This window comes from Notolepis coatsorum (assembly GCF_963971535.1).
Source record: "Notolepis coatsorum genome assembly, chromosome: 4".
Taxonomy (NCBI): domain Eukaryota; kingdom Metazoa; phylum Chordata; class Actinopteri; order Aulopiformes; family Paralepididae; genus Notolepis; species Notolepis coatsorum.
Window position 1 is genome coordinate 5,255,841 of NC_140168.1, and position 25,065 is coordinate 5,280,905.

The 25,065-nt window shown below is 45.3% G+C and overlaps 1 protein-coding gene across 1 annotated transcript in view; it reads left to right on the forward strand.

Moving 5' to 3' along the window:
- The window catches only part of atp9a (ATPase phospholipid transporting 9A), a gene marked incomplete at its 3' end in the record, with an annotated part of 158,607 nt that overhangs the window by 63,688 nt on the left and 69,854 nt on the right, over positions 1–25,065 (forward strand). The window contains exons 16-19 of the mRNA XM_084313334.1: positions 9,188–9,358; positions 15,749–15,847; positions 19,529–19,618; positions 22,058–22,282. Coding sequence (XP_084169460.1) covers positions 9,188–9,358; positions 15,749–15,847; positions 19,529–19,618; positions 22,058–22,282 — 585 coding nt within the window. The remainder of the gene's footprint in view (positions 1–9,187; positions 9,359–15,748; positions 15,848–19,528; positions 19,619–22,057; positions 22,283–25,065) is intronic.

The window sequence follows — 25,065 nt, forward strand, 5'->3', positions numbered from 1 at the left end:
TCTGTAGCGTGCAGCGCAGACCACTGGAGCTCTTTGTGTCTTTAGTTCAGACCACTGGAGCTCTTTGTGTCTTTAGTTCAGACCAGTGGAGCTCTTTGTGTCTTTAGTTCAGACCACTGGAGCTCTTTGTGTCTTTAGTTCAGACCAGTGGAGCTCTTTGTGTCTTTAGTTCAGACCAGTGGAGCTCTTTGTGTCTTTAGCTCAGACCAGTGGAGCTCTTTGTGTCTTTAGTTCAGACCAGTGGAGCTCTTTGTGTCTTTAGCTCAGACCAGTGGAGCTCTTTGTGTCTTTAGTTCAGACCAGTGGAGCTCTTTGTGTCTTTAGTTCAGACCACTGGAGCTCTTTGTGTCTTTAGTTCAGACCAGAGGAGCTCTTTGTGTCTTTAGTTCAGACCAGAGGAGCTCTTTGTGTCTCAGACCAGTGGAGCTCTTTGTGTCTTTAGTTCAGACCACTGGAGCTCTTTGTGTCTTTAGTTCAGACCACTGGAGCTCTTTGTGTCTTTAGTTCAGACCAGTGGAGCTCTTTGTGTCTTTAGTTCAGACCAGTGGAGCTCTTTGTGTCTTTAGTTCAGACCACTGGAGCTCTTTGTGTCTTTAGCTCAGACCAGTGGAGCTCTTTGTGTATTTAGTTCAGACCACTGGAGCTCTTTGTGTCTTTAGTTCAGACCAGTGGAGCTCTTTGTGTCTTTAGTTCAGACCAGTGGAGCTCTTTGTGTCTTTAGTTCAGACCAGAGGAGCTCTTTGTGTCTCAGACCAGTGGAGCTCTTTGTGTCTTTAGTTCAGACCACTGGAGCTCTTTGTGTCTTTAGTTCAGACCAGTGGAGCTCTTTGTGTCTTTAGTTCAGACCAGCAGAGCTCTTTGTGTCTTTAGTTCAGACCAGAGGAGCTCTTTGTGTCTTTAGTTCAGACCACTGGAGCTCTTTGTGTCTTTAGTTCAGACCAGAGGAGCTCTTTGTGTCTCAGACCAGTGGAGCTCTTTGTGTCTCCGCCTTGTAGCGGCGACCTCAATAGAATAGGATGACGACTAGGGCTGCAACGATTAGTCGACATTACGAAAAATCGTCGACGAGATATTGTTGCGTCAATTAGTCATTAAAAAAATTATTATAATCTTTTTTTTTTTTTTTTTTTTTGCATTACCTATCTTTGTGAAAGTGGCTTCTCAGCTCTGGTCCAGCCAGCTGAAGACTTCTTAGCTTAACATAACAGACCGACAGTAAGTTTGGGGGAACTAATGGGATAACTGGGGATGTTGTTTGAGTCTCAAAGCAACTCTGAGGTCATGCTCAATGTCCAATCTGTTCCTCTGCTCTGTCTTCAGCTGGACCAGAGCTGAGAAGCCACTTTCACAAAGATAGGTAGTGCAAAAAAAAAAAAAAAAAAATTATATATATATATATATTTTTTTTTAATATACTTGTTTTTCGATTAGTCGACTAATCGAAAAAATAATCGACAGATTAGTCGACTACCAAAATAGTCATTAGTTGCAGCCCTAATGACGACCAAAAAAAGCAATAGAAATCAATAGAAATAGCATCAAAAGTAGCGGCAGAAAAAACATGAAATAGCTGTAATTTGCAATAAACTCTAAGGCAGCGTGTCGAAGTGTCCTCCTTGAGCAAGACACTTAACCCCCTAATTGCTCCCGATGAGCAGGTCGGCACCTTGCATGGTCGCCTCTCTGACGTCGGTGTGTGAATGTGTGAGTGAATGGGTAAAATGTGAGGAACAAAATTGTAAAGCGCTTTGGATAAAAGCTGTTATATAAATGCACCATTTACCATTTAATCAGTGTGGGTGTAGTGTTTGTGTGTAGTGTGTGCAACACATCAGCAGAAACAACTGCTATATGTGTGTCTGTATATATATAAGATTCAAGATATTTATTTGTCATATGCACACCGTACAATGGAAATCTGGACTATGAAAATCACAAAATATGTGAATAAAAATATTAAGAAAAAGTTGAATGCTAAAATTAAGAATCTTAAAAAAAAGATAAATAAAGTCGATGTGTGTTTTAATCGCAACGTTCTATGGCTAGTCTGCAACGATCTAGTAATCTAGTGCAGTTTAGTAATGTATGTACCGGTATATTCAATTACAAAGTCCTCTATTGCAATTCGATATCGCTGGCAACTTGAAGTGTGACGTTCAGCCCCCCCCCCCCCCGTTTACTCTGTGGGCGCGGCGTTACAGAAGAAAGGCTTACGGTTCAGAACGGTGGGTTGCTTCATTTAGACTCCCTCCCTCCTCCCGCCTACCTCCGGTCAATGGTCTCTAACTACACCCCCTCAAGACCCCTCCGCTCTGCATCTTCTGGCTGCCTCAGACCCACTCCTATCCGAGCTCCGGGGGGGGGGGGGGGGGGGGGTCATCGAAGAGAAGCCGCCTATTTTCGGTCCTCGCTGCACAACGATGGTGGAACGAACTTCCCACCACAGTTAGGACAGCCGAAACACGACCGATCTTTCGCCGTCGACTAAAAGCACACTTCTTCAATCAATACTGTCTTTTAATATTATGCACTTTGCTACTAAGTGATCTACCGTGCCTATATTACTACCTACTGATGCTATGCTAATATGTCTATACTAGTCTGCACTCATCACTACTCATTACTCTCACGTTCGACACTGTTTGATGGACAATATCACTGACCTTTAGCTGCCAGAGTTGTACCTTCCTTCCTGCTGACTTGTTGTTGTTGTAAGTGGCTTTGGATAAACTAAATGTAAATATAAAATATTGCGGTATACATACCTTAAAACTAGGGATGTCCGATATTATCGGCCGATATCGGCATTAAAATGTGATATCGGAAAATATCTGTATCGGTTTTAAAAATTTTATTTTGTATTTCTTTTTTACATTTCTATAACCTTTATTTACCCAGGCAAGCAAGTAAGAACAAATTCTGATTTTATTTATTGTCAAAAGTATGCATAATGTTGTGTTAATTCCAGAGATATGTAATGTTAATTACCTGAAATGATTCAATTTTTTGGGGGGGGAAACCCTGCATATATCGGTATCGGTTGATATCGGTTGATATCGGTATCGGACATTAAGAGTTGGACAATATCGGTATATCGGTGTCGGTAAAAAAGCCATCGAGCATCCCTACTTAAAACGGCACACCGTCATATCGCTAATCCAAATAGTTCAGGCCCGCCGGCGATCTACCATCGGGTTGACCCACACGGGGGAGACCAGGGCCGAACCGAGCGGGACCAGGGCCGAACCGAGCGGGACCGGGGCCTCAGAGCGGGACCGGACCGGGACCAGGGCGGGACCAGGCCGGTCCGAACGAAGCACGACATGACCATCCTGCGACTCGACGGCGCTCACGCCGGTCCCTCTGGGGGGGGGGTTCAGTTTATGGTAAAAAACCATTGGGAGCGCGGCGCGACGGGAACGTCAACACGGCCGCCGGGGCCAGATGTCTGAGCTGATGTGACAGCTGCTGCCGCCGCTGGTCATAACTCCACTCAGTACGTATCCGCCCGTCCGCCAACAACAACAAGCGCAGAAGAGAAACCCAGTATTTTCTGTGGGTGCTCCATTTTTACTGTTTTCTTCTTTTTTTTTTTAAGTGTGTTCTTTAGCTAATTGGGCTAACCCTCCCCTACACACACACACACACACACACACGCCCTCTTCCCACACACACACACACACACACACACACACACACACACACACACACACACACGCGCACACGCACACACACACAAATTCCCCTTCCCAGTCGCCCCCCTCCCATTGCCAGGGGCGGGGCCGCGTCTCCCTCCCCCTGCTGCAGGCTCGTTCGGCCCCGTTCGTTCCTGAAGTGTATAATTGTGTGAGCGTATAGCCGGCGCTCCGAGAGCTGGTGGGTGGCAGTGACTCACGGCCCCTGAGTCACACACAGGGTTTGTGTTCCTGTGTGAGTCACGACTCGGATTGTTTTCTCTTTATCTCGCTCGCAAAATCGCCCTGGGGCAGGATAGGCCGGAGATGGGCGTTAACGTAACGATCGCTGACTGTTATGGTGCTGCTGGCTCTCTCTCCAAGAAGCCTGGTAGGGGTTTTGTGCTTTTCAAGTTCATGTTTTGTTTTTTTTGTAGAGGCGGCTGAGTGGCGCAAGTGGGCAAGGCGCTCGCCACTAATGCAGGAGATGCTGGTATCGAGCCCCGGCTCTCGGCGTTGCTACCGGCTTGGCCGGTCGTTCATACTAACACAATTGGCAAGTGTTAGAGGGTGGGAACGCCGGTGGGTGGGGATTGGACGTTGTGGACAGCGACTCCTAAGGGCTCCGCACACGGTGGGCGATTTTAGCCAGGCGACAGACTTTTTTTTTGCGAGCCAACCGACAGAATTGTATTGCCTCCATTGTTATGAATAAGAGAACCCACACGGCAGGAGATTTTGAAGCGACGGTCACGCAGCTATTTCTGTCGCCTGGCTAAAAATCACCTCAATCCTATTTTTTTAGGCCACGGCAGTAGAAGTAGTACAGAAGTTCTACTGGTTTATCATTTGTACACAATTAATTTATGCTGGTCGAAACGGAAATGGGCGAGTCACGCGATTGGGCGCACATGTCACATGACCAGAAACGTCAGTGGCCAATCAGATTAGCAAAACGCATGCACCATTTGGGTTTCGAATAGACGCCGCAGGCGACGTCGGTCGCCCGCCGTGTGCAGACCACTTTACAGGTCGGTTGGGTGACGCCGGTGCGACGGAAGCAGGAAGTACCGGGGGCAGCGTGAGCCTCCCACGCGTTACTCCTCGCCACTGAGAGTTCGAGCTGCTGCGGTGAAAAGATGCAAAAGGCTGCCTCCTCGTGTACCGGAGGGGACACACGTGATGCAAGGCTTCTGTCCTCACTACAGCCGACCAGTGGGAGGCATAGTCTAGCAACGTTCAAGACAGAGGAGGGAAGAATTGGACAATACGAAATTGGGATGGGAGAAAATGAGGGAGAAAAAGTGGATAAAAAAAAAGTTTTGTTTTTTGTTTGTCACATAATAAGGTACATGTACATTACAGTGAAATGCTTGGTTCTGTATGAGTTTCTGAGATTGGGCTTCATACAGTAAAAAGACCAAACACTACAAAATATACAATATATAAAACAAAAAATTAGAGGTAGTGCAAATCTTTAGTAATAAATTGATCAAATATGGTGTAGTTTGTCTAAAGTGTCTTTTTCCATTTGTGCAGTTTGTCAGTAATGTTGAGATTCATATTGTACCACATTTGATCTGGAGTCTAGTTTAGTCGTTTTGGTCATTTATTCCCACCTCGGTGCATTCGTCAATAAGAGTGGTGCTGAAACTAATGTACATGGATTTGCCCTCTTCTACTGTAGATGGCCACAATGACGTTTCCCATATTTATGCTCTTACCATATTCATAACTGATAATAAAACAAAAGTGCAGCCGCCAGTTCGGTGTCGCTATGTGTTTTTTTTGTTGCTAGTATGGTCATGAAATTTGTATTACATTTCTGCTCTAAGTGGTATTAAAAAGGTCTTAAAAAATCGTACATTTAACTGGTTGAAACCTGCAAATGTTTAAAAACAATTATAACTAAGACCTTGCCATACCCACCGATAATAAATTCAGTTGTTCTTCTGAAAACTTAAAAACAGAATAATATAGTTCTTCATCTGAGACACTCAATTAAGAACAAGGGCGTAGGTTTGGTTTCAACATGGGGGGTCCTCCCCCTGGAGATTCAGAACATCAAACTTAATTTCCTGCATTCTGGTTTCTTTTATGAGAGGCACGTCTGCAAGATCGAGATGGTACGGTCTAGGGGTGGACGGTATAAACGGTATGAATTTGCTCTACGGTATGGATTTTGACTATACCGTGTAACCGGTAGCGCAGCTCTAAATTAGCAATGACGTCATGTAACCACAGCGCGACTATTTCAATCGCATTTGCCCCTAAAGATAGATCGAATTAGTCATAGATAATAGATATGTGCAAACTGGAAAAAGTTATTTAGGAGGCTTCGCGCAGTGTCAACACGCAATTGTCATTTCATAATAAACACATATCACCGCGGCGCACAGCAAGTTTCAATTTCAGTTCCTGGCATTTTTAACCAGTGGAGAAAGGTAAGAGATCTTACCTATCGTTTTTCTTATATGAATTATTCTACGTTAATAAAACATACCTGGTGATCAACTACAGTTTGCTGTAAACATTATGATATGTGTGTAGTGTTATGATAACGACGGGAGGACGGCTGCAGCAGTGGATTTGCGAAATAGCATGCAGCTGCAGAGCCGCAGAGCCAGTGGCTCTTTCAGGTCTGGTCACAGGCCCGCTCAACAGCGCCCCCCCCACCAAACGGCTGAACGACCTGAAAGAGCCACTGGCTCTGCGGCTCTGCAGCTACATATGCTTCTAGCAAAATCCAGCCCCGCTGTTTGCAATGGGAGCAGCACGGAGTCTCGACTCGGGACTTATTTTATTTGGAATATAATGACTTTATACGCAAAAGTAGCCTAGTTTTAAGTTAAAATATTATAAATCTACATGCCTTGAGGATGTCATTCTTTATATAGCCTGCCTATCAGGCAAAAAAAATTATTCTAACGGAAACACTGATACCGTGATATATACCGTTACCGTCTATGCTTCAAATTATACCGTGATATAAATTTTAGACCATACCGTCCACCCCTAGTACGGTCCTGTAGGGGTGTCTGTCTGATGGTACGGTCCTGTAGGGGTGTCTGTCTGATGGTACGGTCCTGTAGGGGGGTGTCTGTCTGATGGTACGGTCCTGTAGGGGTGTCTGTCTGATGGTACGGTCCTGTAGAGGGGTGTCTGTCTGATGGTACGGTCCTGTAGGGGTGTCTGTCTGATGGTACGGTCCTGTAGGGGGGTGTCTGTCTGATGGTACCGTCCTGTAGGGGGGTGTCTGTCTGATGGTACGGTCCTGTAGGGGTGTCTGTTTGATGGTACGGTCCTGTAGGGGTGTCTGTCTGATGGTACGGTCCTGTAGGGGGGTGTCTGTCTGATGGTACGGTCCTGTAGGGGGGTGTCTGTCTGATGGTACGGTCCTGTAGGGGTGTCTGTCTGATGGTACGGTCCTGTAGAGGGGTGTCTGTCTGATGGTACGGTCCTGTAGGGGTGTCTGTCTGATGGTACGGTCCTGTAGGGGTGTCTGTCTGATGGTACGGTCCTGTAGGGGGGTGTCTGTCTGATGGTACGGTCCTGTAGGGGGGTGTCTGTCTGATGGTACGGTCCTGTAGGGGTGTCTGTCTGATGGTACGGTCCTGTAGGGGTGTCTGTCTGATGGTACGGTCCTGTAGGGGGGTGTCTGTCTGATGGTACGGTCCTGTAGGGGGGTGTCTGTCTGATGGTACGGTCCTGTAGGGGTGTCTGTCTGATGGTACGGTCCTGTAGGGGTGTCTGTCTGATGGTACGGTCCTGTAGGGGGGTGTCTGTCTGATGGTACGGTCCTGTAGCGGTGTCTGTCTGATGGTACGGTCCTGTAGGGGTGTTTGTCTGATGGTACGGTCCTGTAGGGGTGTCTGTCTGATGGTACGGTCCTGTAGGGGTGTCTGTCTGATGGTACGGTCCTGTAGGGGTGTCTGTCTGATGGTACGGTCCTGTAGGGGGGTGTCTGTCTGATGGTACGGTCCTGTAGGGGTGTCTGTCTGATGGTACGGTCCTGTAGGGGTGTCTGTCTGATGGTACGGTCCTGTAGGGGTGTCTGTCTGATGGTACGGTCCTGTAGGGGTGTCTGTCTGATGGTACGGTCCTGTAGGGGTGTCTGTCTGATGGTACGGTCCTGTAGGGGTGTCTGTCTGATGGTACGGTCCTGTAGGGGTGTCTGTCTGATGGTACGGTCCTGTAGCGGTGTCTGTCTGATGGTACGGTCCTGTAGGGGGGTGTCTGTCTGATGGTACGGTCCTGTAGGGGGGTGTCTGTCTGATGGTACGGTCCTGTAGGGGGGTGTCTGTCTGATGGTACGGTCCTGTAGGGGTGTCTGTCTGATGGTACGGTCCTGTAGGGGTGTCTGTCTGATGGTACGGTCCTGTAGGGGGGTGTCTGTCTGATGGTACGGCCCTGTAGGGGTGTCTGTCTGATGGTACGGTCCTGTAGGGGTGTCTGTCTGATGGTACGGTCCTGTAGGGGGGTGTCTGTCTGATGGTACGGTCCTGTAGGGGGGTGTCTGTCTGATGGTACGGTCCTGTAGGGGTGTCTGTCTGATGGTACGGTCCTGTAGGGGTGTCTGTCTGATGGTACGGTCCTGTAGGGGTGTCTGTCTGATGGTACTGTCCTGTAGGGGGGTGTCTGTCTGATGGTACGGTCCTGTAGGGGTGTCTCTCTGATGGTACGGTCCTGTAGGGGTGTCTGTCTGATGGTACGGTCCTGTAGGGGTGTCTGAAACTGTTGGTTAATATATAGTTACAGATAAGAAGGATATATAAATGTTTTGACCCTCTTATTTTTTTACCTCTTTTTAGGAGGGATATTATCTATATTTTTTGAGGGGGGGGATTTAACTTTTCTCTATATGGAGGGGGACATGTCACCTGCAACTAGGGGTGGGAATCGCCAGAGGCCTCACGATACGATACTATCGCGATACTTGCGTCACGATACGATAGTATCGCGATACGCTGAGTATTGCGATATTAATATTGCGATTTCTATATATATATATATATATATTTTTTTTTAATTTCATTTATTACCTTTTTCAACTGCAAAGTAAAACGTTGTCAACATGTTTTATCTAATAAAATAAAGTTCAGTCTGTTCGTCTCACTTCAATAATTTTTTATTGCAGAACATGGTATTTTCTCAAGCAGACAGATGTCAACACTGTAATCTGTGTTGCATGTACCTGACAAACTGAACTGTTATTACAGTCATATTCCAACTTAACTGAATGCACGTGTGTGTGTGTGTGTGTGTGTGTGTGTGTGGACTACTGTACTATTACAGGTATTGAAATGAACAATGCAACTTCTTTATACCAAAAAAATGTATTTTTAGAATTTTTTTATGAATAATTAAATATCGATACTTGGCGTCCCTGTATCGATACAGCATCGCCACGCAAAGTATCGCGATACTACTACGTATCGATTCCCCCCCCCACCCTACCCCTATTACATGCCTCTGATTAAGAATATTAACCCCCCCCTTCCCCCATCCCCTAGGCACGGTACGTCCAGGCCAAGCTGAGTGTCCACGATCGCTCCCTGAAGGTGGCCACTGTGATCGAGAGTCTGGAGATGGAGATGGAGCTCCTGTGTCTGACCGGCGTGGAGGACCAGCTCCAGGCCGACGTCAGACCCACCCTGGAGATACTGCGCAACGCCGGCATCAAGGTCTGGGGAAGATGGCCGGGACACACTCAGCCCACGCTGCACGCTCCACGCCGCTGACAGCAGCAACAAACAAACTGCTAAACAAAACACAGAAAAACAGATGTTAGAGTGAAAGTACACACCCCCAGAAAAAAGAAGGACTTGCGTGTTATTATTCCTATCCCTACGGCGCTTGGACCACGGCGTCTTTTTGGACGAGTAGAGGAGTCGGGGTTGGGCATCGTTTGGATTTGAACGATTCCGGTTCCGATTCCGATTCTCCATTTCGATTCCTGTTCTAAACGATTCTCGATTCCGATTCTTTGAGGTGCAGGTCAAAACAGCTCACAGCTTATTTCGCAGGAGATTTTTATTATAATTTTTTCATACTATTCACATTGTCAGTTGACTTGATACAGTTTAATTTGGTTGCTGTACTGTAACTAGGGTATTAATTAATAATAAAAAAAAATTTAATCTAAATTAAGAATCGAAATGCAAATATGTTACTTCAAATGCAAATATGTTCCAGAACCGGAAGTTAGGAACCGGTTCCTATTAGAACCGGTTCTCGGTGCCCAACCCTATAGAGGAGTGGGATGGTCCTCTCCCCCCCCCCCCTTAGTGTTTCATCCTTACTGACGGTGGTAGTAAGGCTGAGAGGACAGAGACAGATTCGGGGAGAGACATCGGGTTCCCGGCAGGCCATCAGGGGGTACAGGGGTGGGGGGTTGCGACCGCTGCATCACCCCTTGGCTCAATGTGTTCTGTTTATGTCTCCCTCTCTCTCTCTCTCTTTCTCTCAAACATAGGGGCTAAAAACCCGAAACCCACGGAACTGGAGCGGATAGAACGGACATACCGTAGAAATAAAACAGACAAGTCCCACATACACAATAATTGCTCTGAACTGTGGTATAATATAAACACAACAGGAGATAATCATTTCAACCCACGGTCCCCGGTCAACCCTGACGTCGTGTCTTGTCTCTCGTGACAAGCCGCTGGCTAGAATAGAATAGAATAGAAATACTTTTATTAATCCCGAGGGAAATTTGGCACTGCGAATCGCTGCGAATCGCACTGCGAAGGCTGGCTGCCACAAAACAGTCACATCTAGAGACCTTAAAACCTACTCTAGCGAGGCCTTTAACCTTGAACTGGAGAGCCTGGACTGGTCAGATGAACTCAATGGTACACTGGTTGAAGAAACATGGCTTGGTTTCAAAACCAAATTCTCAACAATACTAAACGACATGGCCCCCCTAAGAACCACCAGGGTAAAAAATCGCGCTGAGCCGTGGATGCACTCCGAAATACTGGCCGCTATGAAAACCAGAGACAAAAAATGCTCTGAGTTTCGTAAAAGTCAGTCAAAGCTTACTAAAAGCACGAGCAGTGAACTCCAAGCCCACGTGACTGAACTCAAACTAGAAAGAAACAGACTAAGAAACGACGTAAACTCCATGATCAAAACTGCAAAAAAGAATTTCATCAATGACAAAACTGAGGAAAACAAAAACAAACCACGTGAACTTTGGAAATTACTCAATAATCAACTAGGATGCAGTAAAAAACTTAAAACCAGATTCTCAAACATAAACATAAAAACGGACAACACGCTCATCACAGACAAGCTGGATGTAGCCAATTACTTAAACATTTTCTTCACAAACATAGCCTCAACACTGGTAAACAAACTACCCTCCCACTCAGGGCTTTATGGGGTAGAACACATAGTAGCTTACTACAAAAACCTAGGGGTCCGCAAGGACGACTTCAAGCTGGAAATGGTAACAACAGATGAGGTACTCAATAAACTGAGCGCCCTCCAACCTAACAAGGCCACTGGCCATGACAACATCCCCTCCAAATTCCTCAGAGACTCAGCAGCCGCCATCACCCCAATCATCACACACATAATAAACCTCTCCATAAAACAGGGACACGTCCCCAAGGACTTCAAAATTGCGAGGGTGACCCCTCTGCACAAAAAGGGCAGCAAATTAGACCCAGGCAACTACCGCCCTGTTTCTATTCTCACCTCCATCTCGAAAGTCATGGAAAAAATAGTCTACGAACAGGTCGAAAAGTACCTAGCGGAAAAAAATCTAATCTACGAATTCCAATCTGGCTTCAGAACATCCCACTCCACTGACACATGCCTTCTCTATTTGAATGACCACATCAAACAAGAGGTGGACGCAGGCAAATACTGCGGCATGGTCATGCTGGACCTACAAAAGGCCTTTGACACGGTCAATCACTCCATTCTGATTGACAAGCTAAAAGCAATTGGTTTTGATAGTCTATCAGTGAGCTGGATGCAATCCTACCTTGAGGGGAGGGAACAGATGGTGGAGGTAAACGGTACCCTATCCCCCCCTCTCACAGTGAGCTGTGGTGTTCCACAAGGAAGCATACTAGGACCGCTACTGTTCCTAATTTATGCAAATGACATGTCGTCAGCTTGTGACTGCAACTTGTTCCTGTTTGCGGACGACTCAGCCCTGCTGGTCTCTGACAAGAACAAGTTACAGGTTGAAAAAACCCTCAGCTCGGAACTAGGCAGAATCTGCATATGGCTCGCTGATAACAAACTATCATTACACATGGGCAAAACAGAGTCCATTCTCTTCGGTTCAAATAACAAACTCAGCAAGACCGACGGCTTCTCAGTTACAGTGGGTGACAATATTGTCACAAGGAAAGATGAAATTACCTACCTGGGTTCCATCCTAGAGGCTAATCTCTCCTGTGACAAAATGGCATCCAATGTAATAAAAAAAGTCAACCAACGAACTCGATTCTTGTACCGGATCTCCTCTCTGGTAAACAAGAATACCCTGAAGACTCTGGCAGGAGCACTCATTCAGGGGTACTACGACTATGCTTGCACCTCATGGTACCAAAGCACCTCAAAGGCGCTAAAAACAAAATTACAAACATCTCAAAACAAACTGGTCAGACTACTGCTTGACCTTACTCCTAGAACCCACCTCACCCCTGCCCACTTTGACAACCTAGGATGGCTTAGAGTAGATGACAGAGTACAGCAACTTGCAATGGGCCTGGTCTACAAGATACACTACACGACCAAGGTACCCATGTACATGGCAAAATACTTCCCAAAGGTCAGTGAATACCACGATCACAACACCAGAGGGAGCTCCACAAATCATGTTAAACCCAGATTCGGCTCAAATAAGGGACTAAACACGTTTCGCAATTATGCCACATCAATGTGGAACGCCCTACCCAAAGCTGTAAAGGAATGTGGATCACTACCCACTTTCAAAACCTCTCTCAAGAGACACCTACGGGAGACTGCAATTCAACACTGGCCCCTGTAAATATCCTAACCCAACCCCCTCCAATGTACAGTCATTTACCTAGTATGGTTTTGTCAATAGTCCAATGTACAATTTTGTTTGTTTGTACAGAGTCTCCCCCCCCTCAATGTACAGTTTTGCTTGTTTATACAGTGTGCCCCCCCCCCCCCCCCCTCCAATGTAAATTACCCAGTATGGTTGTCAATATCCCAGTGTACCCAACCCCCCCCACCCAACCTCCTCCAATGTACAGTTTCTACGTCAAATGTATATACTCCCTTTTCTTGACTCCTTCTGTATCACAAACAGTACTGTATTTGCAAATCTGGTATGTCATAAATGTATAGATGTAGCAGTACTGACTATCTGTATGTCATGTATGTCATATATGTCCTGATGAATTGAAAATGGGGGACCCTGGTGGAAACAAGACGAAAGTCTTTCTCTGGTCTGCATCCCCTTAACAATTGTGTGTATTGAGCTGTACTGTATTGTACCCATTCTGCAATCTGTTAATAAAGTTTTCAATCAATCAATCAATCAAACATTTAGACGGAACAAGTCACGAATAAGAATAACAAAACAAATGGCCTAAGAATAGAATCAAATAAAATAGAATAAAAATGTAATAAAATATACAAGTAAATAAATACCGTACTTTTCGGACTATAAGCCGCGCCTTTTCCCCCCAATTTTTCGACCCTGCGGCTTATATAACGGTGCAGCTTATATTATGTGACTCGACGTGACCAAACCCGAAAATGTAAAAATCGAACTATTGCTATTTTGACTGCATTGAAATGTTATTTATCTGTTCCCTTATTTGCTAAACTTAATACAACTTGTAAATGAGTTAATTCTTGTTATTTGTCCGACAGTATTGTGTCCCAATGCTAATTACATATGGTAATTAAACATTAAAACACCTGCGGCTTATAGTCCAGTGCGGCTTATATATATATGTACACATCATTCAATTTAGCTGCTGCGGCTTATATTCAGGTGTGGCTTATTTATAGTGCGAAAAGTACGGTACAGTAAAAATATACTGAAGTCTACAGTAGGTGTAATATTGCACAGTGCTGTTTCAAAAGTAAGAGTCCAGGAAGATGGTAACTGTCACCCTGTGCTCAGTGATGCAGTGAGGCACAGTGATGCTTTATAAAGTCTGATGGCTGTCGGAATGAAGGACTTCCTGTGCCGTTCAGTGCTGCATTTAGGTAGTGTGAGCCTGGCACTGAACATGCTCCTCCTGTCAGCCAAGTCTGTGTGTATAGTGGGTGGGAGCGGTTTTCCCTGATGGCCTGGAGCTTAGCAAGAAGCACTATTGGACCACTGGCTGATGAGCCTAATTCTTTATTTTGTTTATTCGGTTCCCTGCTAAGTCAGCAGGCTTACAGCTAGATGTTGTGGGCGATATACCAACATTTATTTATTTCCATCTGTCAGAATAGTAAAGAGAGTAGCCTATTCAACTAATCATAAAGAAACAGCCTTGTTACTGTAGATGAGTCGGTATAGGATCATGAACAGATGGCTGTATAGAACGGTCCTGAATGGCCCCGTTGGCTGGTAGACTAAATGTGTTCTGCCATAGAAATTTGTATAATGTTGTCATGGCAACATGGATTGGTTTGGTGCATGTGACTAAGCAGATTAATTGCCATGGTGAAAGGATTATTTGGCTGAATAGAGGCGGTCGTGTTGGCCATTCCAACTTTCTCTCACACACTGCCCACATACTGTATACACTGCCCACACATGATACATACCTCAGACATGACTACCTCAGACCAAGAACCATATACGGTAACTCAGTTTTATGCTTTCAGAGGAACAAGGTTTTCAAACCTTTATTATCTAAAGATGGTAAGTTAGAGTGTTGTGTTCACTCATAGTTAAAGACAGTAGAGGTTGAGTACTTTATTATCTAAAGATGGTAAGTTAGAGTGTTTTGTTCACTCATAGTTAAAGACGGTAGAGGTTGAGTACTTTATTATCTAAAGATGGTAAGTTAGAGTGTTGTGTTCATTCATAGTTAAAGACAGTAGAGGTTGAGTACTTTATTATCTAAATATGGTAAGTTAGAGTGTTGTGTTCATTCATAGTTAAAGACAGTAGAGGTTGAGTACTTTATTATCTAAAGATGGTAAGTTAGAGTGTTGTGTTCATTCATAGTTAAAGACAGTAGAGGTTGAGTACTTTATTATCTAAAGATGGTAAGTTAGAGTGTTGTGTTCATTCATAGTTAAAGACAGTAGAGGTTGAGTACTTTATTATCTAAAGATGGTAAGTTAGAGTGTTGTGTTCATTCATAGTTAAAGACAGTAGAGGTTGAGTACTTTGGTGATATATCACATTGACACACAGTGATTTGGACTGACTTTACAGCTGCAAATACAAAAGAGAGTTATATGGTTCTTCAGTGCAAGGGTTAAATTATTGTATCGTCAACATATCGCAAGTATATATAAAATGAGGAGTGGGCCTCATTTATACTGTGCACATTAAGAGATTAAGTAGCTAAATAAAATGGTCATAAATAATAGTTCAACGTTAACTGTCAACGAGTAGGTAGGCTATTGAGAACCAAGCAAAGTTATCCATCCATCCATGTATTTATTTATTTATTTATGAATTTATTAACTTATTTATTTACGTATTTACTTATTTAGAGACAAGATCAGATCAACTAGCCCAAGTGCTTATTGTTTTCTTTTGATGATGGAGAAGCTTGACCGTACTAATTGAACATTGAATTCTATAGCCCTTCTAGTCCAAGACCATACAAATACAGTATTGTGCATGATTCTGTTTTAGGGTAGATTTTTATCTTTTGAATGAATATTGCAGCTTACTGTGAGTAGTTGTACTTGTTCACATTATCTGTATGACACAGTGTACTTTGACTCATGTATAATACATTTACATTTAGTCATTTAGCTGATGCTTTTATCCATATTGTGAACAGGTCAGCAGGAGTGGCACAACTCTGGCAGCTAATCTGATATTGTTTGAAGAGATCCAACGGTCTCTCGACTACAAAAAAAAACCAATTCTCCGATGTGTTTTTCTTAAGGTATGGATGCTGACGGGGGACAAGCTGGAGACGGCCACCTGCACCGCCAAGAACGCCCACCTGGTGACCCGGAACCAGGACATCCACACCTTCAGATCAGTGAGTAGGAGGGGCGACCTCTCTTCCTCGTTGGTGCAATGTGCCTCCACACCTTCAGATCAGTGAGTAGGAGGGGCGACCTCTCTTCCTCGTTGGTGCAATGTGCCTCCACATCTTCAGATCAGTGAGTGCAGAGGACTCATAACTCGCTGAAATATTGACGGATTTACAAACGGGTTGGTTTGCTATAAACATCAAATATGTAGTTATGATACTGCATACTTATAATAATTTTTTTGTTAAAGATGTTTTTTTTTACAAACCGCTTGAATCATAGCCACGTTAATAATGCTTGTAATAAACCAAACCGTTTGTAAATCCGTCAATATTTCAGCGTGTTATGAGTATTTTTGTCTGTGCAGCTCACTCACTCTCACTCAAGGCTGACCCTCACAAGATGGCGGCGGTTCAGTGACGTCGCTCTCCATTGGCCGGCAGCGCGGGCAAGCTATCTAGTGTTCTATATATATCTATGCAGAGGAGGGCGACCTCTCTTCCTCGTTGGTGCATCTTCAGATCAGTGAGTGCAGAGGAGGGCGACCTCTCTTCCTCGTTGGTGCATCAGATCAGTGAGTGCAGAGGAGGGCAACCTCTCTTCCTCGTTGGTGCATCTTCAGATCAGTGAGTGCAGAGGAGGGCGACCTCTCTTCCTCGTTGGTGCATCTTCAGATCAGTGAGTGCAGAGGAGGGCAACCTCTCTTACTCGTTGGTGCATCTTCAGATCAGTGAGTGCAGAGGAGGGCAACCTCTCTTACTCGTTGGTGCATCTTCAGATCAGTGAGTGCAGAGGAGGGCGACCTCTCTTCCTCGTTGGTGCATCAGATCAGTGAGTGCAGAGGAGGGCGACCTCTCTTCCTCGTTGGTGCATCAGATCAGTGAGTGCAGAGGAGGGCGACCTCTCTTCCTCGTTGGTGCATCTTCAGATCAGTGAGTGCAGAGGAGGGCAACCTCTCTTCCTCGTTGGTGCATCAGATCAGTGAGTGCAGAGGAGGGCAACCTCTCTTCCTCGTTGGTGCATCAGATCAGTGAGTGCAGAGGAGGGCGACCTCTCTTCCTCGTTGGTGCATCAGATCAGTGAGTGCAGAGGAGGGAGACCTCTCTTCCTCGTTGGTGCATCAGATCAGTGAGTGCAGAGGAGGGCGACCTCTCTTCCTCGTTGGTGCATCTTCAGATCAGTGAGTGCAGAGGAGGGCGACCTCTCTTCCTCGTTGGTGCATCTTCAGATCAGTGAGTGCAGAGGAGGGCAACCTCTCTTCCTCGTTGGTGCATCAGATCAGTGAGTGCAGAGGAGGGCGACCTCTCTTCCTCGTTGGTGCATCAGATCAGTGAGTGCAGAGGAGGGCGACCTCTCTTCCTCGTTGGTGCATCAGATCAGTGAGTGCAGAGGAGGGCGACCTCTCTTCCTCGTTGGTGCATCTTCAGATCAGTGAGTGCAGAGGAGGGAAACCTCTCTTCCTCGTTGGTGCATCTTCAGATCAGTGAGTGCAGAGGAGGGCGACCTCTCTTCCTCGTTGGTGCATCTTCAGATCAGTGAGTGCAGAGGAGGGAAACCTCTCTTCCTCGTTGGTGCATCAGATCAGTGAGTGCAGAGGAGGGCGACCTCTCTTCCTCGTTGGTGCATCAGATCAGTGAGTGCAGAGGAGGGCAACCTCTCTTCCTCGTTGGTGCATCAGATCAGTGAGTGCAGAGGAGGGCGACCTCTCTTCCTCGTTGGTGCATCAGATCAGGGAGTGCAGAGGAGGGCAACCTCTCTTCCTCGTTGGTGCATCAGATCAGTGAGTGCAGAGGAGGGCAACCTCTCTTCCTCGTTGGTGCATCAGGACCGTCAGCTGTCCCTGAGAACACCATTCCAATATGAGGCGCATTTAGAAATATAAATGAACGATAATGGCAAATCTTTCCCAAATCACGTAAAAAGGGATGAGAAACAGTGATGCGTTCACCTCATTCATAATAATTATTATTATTAAAACATTTTCTACCCGTTTTGGTAGTCGGTTTCCTTTTTCAAATTCGAATGAAATTAGGTCAAGGTCTAACTTTATTTATGTAGCACATATTAAAAAAAAAAACCGAGGTTGACCAAAGTGCTGCACATTGCAAAGTACAAAAGTACTGTAAATTCAATACTAATAGAAATACAACACAAGGTGCACAATTTACACAAACGGAAATAGTACTGCAAACAGTACTATAACATATAATAATACAAATACAATCAAAAATAGAAGCACGGACGTACGGCTCTATCTGAAGGAAAAGCCAGTGAGAAGAGGTGAGTCTTTAACAACGACTTAAACATCTCTACGTAAATTAGATGATTGGTAAATGGTAAACCACTCGCTCTACCTCCTGAGCCACTGTCTTTCCCCCCCCCCCCCCCCCACGAGTCCATGAAACGAGTCCTGACTCATCTAGAACAGCTCCTCGTCGATTCTAGCAGCGGCGGTCGAGAGAGGTCGTTCCAGTTCGGACGGCGGGGGGGGGGGGGGGGGGGGGGCTTCCAGAGCGCCCGCCCGCCCTGCCTGCGGCCCGGGGCATCCATCCATCCTCCTCGCGGGGCCAAGGCCCGTCTTTACCGCAGGCCCGCAGGCCCACAGGCCCGCATGCACCACCCGAGCCAACCGGCACCGCCTGAGTAAATCACCTCCCACCGCCAGGCCCAGCGTCCAAGTCCCTGTCGGACCTGACAAACTGGCCTTCGCTCCCAACGGCGAACCAGGGACCAGCTGCACCGCTCCCAGAGGGAACACACACAGACACACACACACGCACGCACGCACACACGTACACACACACACACACACACACAGGGAGGCTCGCTTCCTGATTTGTTTAGCAGGTTTTGGGTTCTCTCTCCCAGCCGGCTCCGATAGTCCCTGCACTTCCCTTGGCCTCCGTCCAGAAGCAGAAGGGGGGAGCCTGGCCTGGCCATGTAGGAAGGTTACAACTTGCGTACAACAGTGGTTACTGGAAGAGGAATACAATGGTTGGCACAGCTTGAAAACAGTCCCGCCGCCACCCCCCCCCCCCCCCCCCCCCCCTCCCACCATCACCACCTCCCCCCCCCCACACACACACACCTCTCCCTGTGGACGGGGCCCAGCCAGTGCTGACTGGGCCTTGCAACACATGCATCTGGATTAGTTTCCTGGTCCCGACGCTCGCGCGGTGGTGGATTGACGTACGACGAGTCGTCGCTGGTTGAAGGATATATATTCATACCGGAGCTGTAGCTCTCGTTGATGGATCGACACCGGGCCCCATGTCAGTGCCGGCCGCGCATATTTGGAAGTTTTTCTAAAGTCTATATTTGAAACTCGACTGCATTGTCGAAGCCCCCCCTTGTCAGTTGTAGGTCCTGACGTCTGTTTCCTCTCTGGGACAAGTTCATTGAAGAGTTTTCAGTGAAGTGCCTTAGCAACAGATGTTGTTCACCGTCGTCAACGTTAGATGTGCGCCTGTCGAACGCGTGCTGCGCGGGCGGAAGCTGAGCCGCTGTATCTCAGGTTCTAATCTCTAAACGGTGAATAAAGCGTTCATTCTTTTAGCAGTGGGTTTGATCGCTATCAGCGAGGCAGGCAGACCAACTGAATTGCCACCCTGATTGTGTGTGTGTGTGTGTGTGTGTGTGTGTGCGTGTGTGTGTGTGCGCCTGTGTGTGTGTGTGTGTGTGTGTAGGTGACGACGCGCGGAGAGGCCCACCTGGAACTCAACGCCTTCAGGAGGAAACACGACTGCGCTCTGGTGATATCAGGGGACTCACTTGAGGTGAGCTGCATGTACATGTACATGTACATGTGTGTGCGTGTGTGCGTGTGCATACACTACACGCATCCCTCTGCCAACCTCCTCCCTCCCTGTCTTCTCTGTAAACCGTGATAGTGACGTTTCTCTCCACGCGGTATCTGTGGTCCTCCTCGGTTTGGTCTAAAACCACATGGAAGTTTGAACTGAAAACAGACAGAAACGGTTAGAAGCTTCGCCGCCGTCCAGCCGCGTCTCCCTCAAATGTAAGATAAGAGAGTTCTGTATCGTCTCTGTTGATACAGACATTTGTTTTGCAGAGACAGACAGACACACAGACAAGACATCAGAGCGACAACCGTGTTACAGCAGAGACAGACATACAGACAAGACGTCAGAGAGACAACCATGTTACAGCAGAGACAGACAGACAGACAAGACATCAGAGAGACAACCGTGTTGCAGCAGAGACAGACATACAGACAAGACATCAGAGAGACAACCATGTTACAGCAGAGACAGACACACAGACAAGACGTCAGAGAGACAACCATGTTACAGTAGAGACAGACATACAGACAAGACATCAGAGAGACAACCATGTTACAGCAGAGACAGACAGACAGACAAGACATCAGAGAGACAACCGTGTTACAGCAGAGACAGACATACAGACAAGACGTCAGAGAGACAACCGTGTTACAGCAAAGACAGACAGACAAGACATCAGAGAGACAACCGTATTACAGCAGAGACAGACATACAGACAAGACATCAGAGAGACAACCATGTTACAGCAAAGACAGACAGACAAGACATCAGAGAGACAACCGTATTACAGCAGAGACAGACATACAGACAAGACATCAGAGAGACAACCGCTTTACAGCAGAGACAGACAGACAGACAAGACATCAGAGAGACAACCATGTTACAGCAGAGACAGACAGACAGACAAGACATCAGAGAGACAACCGTGTTACAGCAGAGACAGACAGACAGACAAGACATCAGAGAGACAACCGTGTTACAGCAGAGACAGACAGACAGACAAGACATCAGAGAGACAACCGTGTTACAGCAGAGACAGACATACAGACAAGACATCAGAGAGACAACCATGTTACAGCAGAGACAGACAGACATACAAGACATCAGAGAGACAACCATGTTACAGCAGAGACAGACAGACATACAGACAAGACGTCAGAGAGACAATGTGATTAACCCCTTCCTTCCCTCCCAACCAACATTAATTTAATGTAGCACAGTCCCATAAGTCCAAGGTTATTTTGTATTGCGCTTTGAGATTTGCTCCACAATTATAAAGCGCATTACAAATCAAATATATTATTATTATTATTATTATTATTTCACAACTATTTTTTTTTATTGCCCCGTCCCGTGTGGGTTGGACCACATCTCTATCCCGCTTGTTAAGTAGGCTTTATTGAATTAACATTTTACTAGGGCTGACCCCTATTAGTCGATTAGTCGACTAATCAGTCGAAAGGAGCCGTAGTCGACTGCCAACCTGTTAGTCGAAAAATAAAATAATAATAACAATAATTTGTAAAACTTTTTTTGAATTTTTTTTGTATCATTCTTTCCAAAAGAAAAGAGGCCTAGAAGCGTGGCTAACGCTAATGGCACGCATACCAGAGGGGCTAACTGCCTAAGAAAACAGGCACAGAGGCACTGAAAGAGGATTTCACCCATCTAATGAACACACTATACTTGACAAATATCAAGATGTATCCATCAGTGGACCAAATGCATGCTTTTGCAGAGGACAAGAAGCCTTCCGTCGACTCCTTCAGACATTAAGCATCCCCCACAGCCCAAATGGAATGATAAAAAAAAATATATATATTATACTTTTATTTTTTTTAATATTTTTTTTGGCGACTAATAGTCGACTAACAGCAAATGTTGGCCAATCATAGTCGACCCTCCAAATCCTTAGTCGGGGACAGCCCTAGATTTTACATTTACATTGAGTCATATAGCCGACTCTCTTATCCAAAGCGACTTGAATGTGGTAGGGTTGGGCACCGAGAACCGGTTCTAATAGGAACCGGTTCCTAACTTCTGGTTCTGGAACCGGAAGTAACATATTTGCATTTCGATTCTTAATTTCGATTCTTAAAAAAAAAAAAAAATTACTTTGTTAATTAATACCCTAGTTACAGTACAGCAACCAAAATAAACTGTATCAAGTCAACTGAAAATGTGAATAGTATGAAAAAAATGTAAGATTTTTCAAAAGAAAAGTTATTCTCCTGCTAAAGAAGCGGTGACATGTTTTGACCTGCACCTCCAAAGAATCGGAAGCGAGAATCGTTTTTAAAACAGGAATCGAAATGGAGAATCGGAACCGGAACCGGAATCGGAACCGGAATCGTTCAAATCCAAACGATGCCCAACCGAGTTACGAGTTGTTGTCGCCCCTCTGCCCTGCAGGTGTGTCTGAAGTTCTACGAGTACGAGTTCATGGAGCTGGCCTGCCAGTGCCCCACGGTGGTCTGCTGCCGCTGCGCCCCCACCCAGAAGGCCCAGATCGTGCGGCTGCTGCAGGAGCGGACGGGCAAACTCACCTGCGCCGTAGGTCAGTCAGTCGCTCTCCCTCCTGCCGCTCGCCCGGCTGTCCACCAGGACCCGCAGGTCGATGTTGATGTGGAAGTGGAAGTGGGCCACATTGACCGTGCATTCACACGGCGGCCATTTTGCTCTTATGTCGTGGTCAGGTTGGGATTCCTTTTTTCAACCCTGATTGGTGGATTATTTCTAGGGATGCTCGATATTGGCTTTTTTACCGATACCGACATAGCGATATTGTCCAACTCTTAATGTCCGACACCGATATCAACCGATACCGATATATGCAGGGTCCCCCCCCCCCCCCAAAAAAACGAATAATTTCAGGTAATTAACATTACATATCTATTGTTGTGGAATTAACATAACATTATGCATACTTTTGACAATAAATAAAATCAGAATTTGTTCTTACTTGGTAAATAAAGGTTATAGAAATGTAAAATAAAAAAAATATATATTTCTTTTTCTTTTTTTGAAAACCGATACCGATATTTTTCTATATCACATTTTAATGCCAATATCGGACATCCCTAATTATTTCCCCCTCATGTTGGAAAGGAATCACAATCGGATCATCGGGATCCCTTTCCACCCTGATGATTGGTGGCATTTTGCTCTGGGTGGAAAGGAATCCCAACCAGATCACAGCATTAAGAGCAAAATGCCCACCGTCTGAATGTGGGCAATGGGCCCCCCCCCCCCCCCCCCCCCCCGTTTGATGCGATTTTCTGGGAAGATTTTGATCGTTAGATGATATTAGGGGCGTGAATCACCAAGATGCCCCACAGTACGATATTATCACAATATTGTAATATCTTTTTTCAACTGCAAAAATTATGTCCCCGACACAAAACATTCAACATCTGCTATACAAATATATCACGTGTTTTTATCTAATAAGATAATGTTTTCAGTCTGTTCACTTCACTCCAATCATTTGTACTGCAGCAAAAAAAAACATGATGTATTGATACTTGGCATCACTGTATCAATATAATAAGTAAGGGATAATGTATAGCTACGAGGTCATTGTCGCAAAATAATTGACCGACACGGAGTTTAGAACACTGAGGCGCCTCGCCGAGGTGTTCTTTAAACGTAGTGAAGGTCAATTATTTTGCGACAATGACCGAGTATAGGCTATACATTATCCCGCTTATTACATGACTAACTTACTAACAATATACCTAATTCATTTTACACCATCGACAAGACGAGATCAAATGCAGACGCAGTTCTGTTCTGTGGCTCCGTCTGCTGTCAGCCCAAATAAAGTTATTATTATCGCCGGCAGGTGTGTGGACTGATTGCACTGCTGCAGTGTGTGTCAGTGGGCTTGATTGCGAACAGCGGTCATTATTGCTCGGCGGAGGTCCGTTATCGAGTAATAACGGACCTCTGACGAGCGCTATTGACCAATCACAATCAAGCATTTCGGCGAATGTTAAAACGCCATGTAATAACAGGATATATTGCCATGTCGACTTCTTTCCCCACACACCTATTAGATATGATTATTATGTCCAGAATTCCATATACTGTAGGTAGGGAGATAACAGTGGAGAGAGAGAGAACCCTCATTCTCATTCTTATACATTCTCATTCATTAACTTCTAGTGAATGAAATATTAGTGAAATTAAAAGCAACCCCTGCTTTGCTGTGAACCCCCCCCCCCCCCCCCCCCTGGCTGGCATCTCTCCCGCCTTACTCACTCAGAACACTCCCTAGTCCAAATGTCCATTCTCCCATTTTACTATGGCGATGTCATTTACATGCGTGCATGCAAAGAGACTTTTGTGTTCTAGAAAAGCGCTATATAAATCAAATGCATTATTATTATTATTATGATTATTATGATTATTATTATTATTATTATTATTATTATATTATTATTATTATGTGCAAATGGGCATAACTTACTGATTTGTGCACAGAGAACATATGCAAAGAGACTTTTGAGTTCTAGAAAAGCGCTATATAAATCAAATGCATTATTATTATTATTATTATTATTATTATTATTATTATTATTATTATTATTATTATTATTATTATTATTATTATTATTATTATTATTATTATGTGCAAATGGGCATAACTTACTGATTTGTGCACAGAAAACATATGACCAAGTTATGATGCAAAGAGCTTGATCGTAGGGCTGGGTATCGGCACTGATTACCCGATTTGATTTGATTTTGATTCACAAGGTCCCGATTTGATTTGATTTGATTGCAATGTGGATTCAGTGAGAGGACCGGCACCTGCAGTTGTTTGTCAGAAGCTGTCATTTGTTCAACTGGGTTGTTTCTGCAGCAGTTGAGCCGAAACTCACAAGGCAACCTAGCGAGACGATGCGGGAAGCACGCTAGAAATAACGTTTAGCGGAAAAAACCTTCATACCTCCACTGTAAACAGTGGCTCAGGAGGTAGAGGTAGAGTCGTCTGGTAATCCGGAGGTCCCCAGGTTCGATTCCCGCTCCTCCCGGGCACCGTGTCGACACTTAACCCCCTAAACTGCTCCCGATGAGCAGGTTGGCACCTTGGCACGGTCGCCACCGCCGTCGGTGTGTGAATGTGTGAGTGAACGGGTACAAATGTGAGGAACAAAAATTGTAAAGCGCTTTGGATAAAAAGCTGCTATATAAATACACTATTTACCCTTTTACCATTTAAACGGGGCACAGATTAAAAGATGAATCGTGGGATTTTAGGAATCGATTAGCTTCAAATGAAACGATTCAATATCGATTTTCTTCGATATCGAGACCCGATATTTTCCACCCAGCCACACTTGATGTGATTGATGGGTGTGTTATTGAAGGATACTGACTTTAACTGTGCATTCAAGAAAACGTTCTGTGTATTA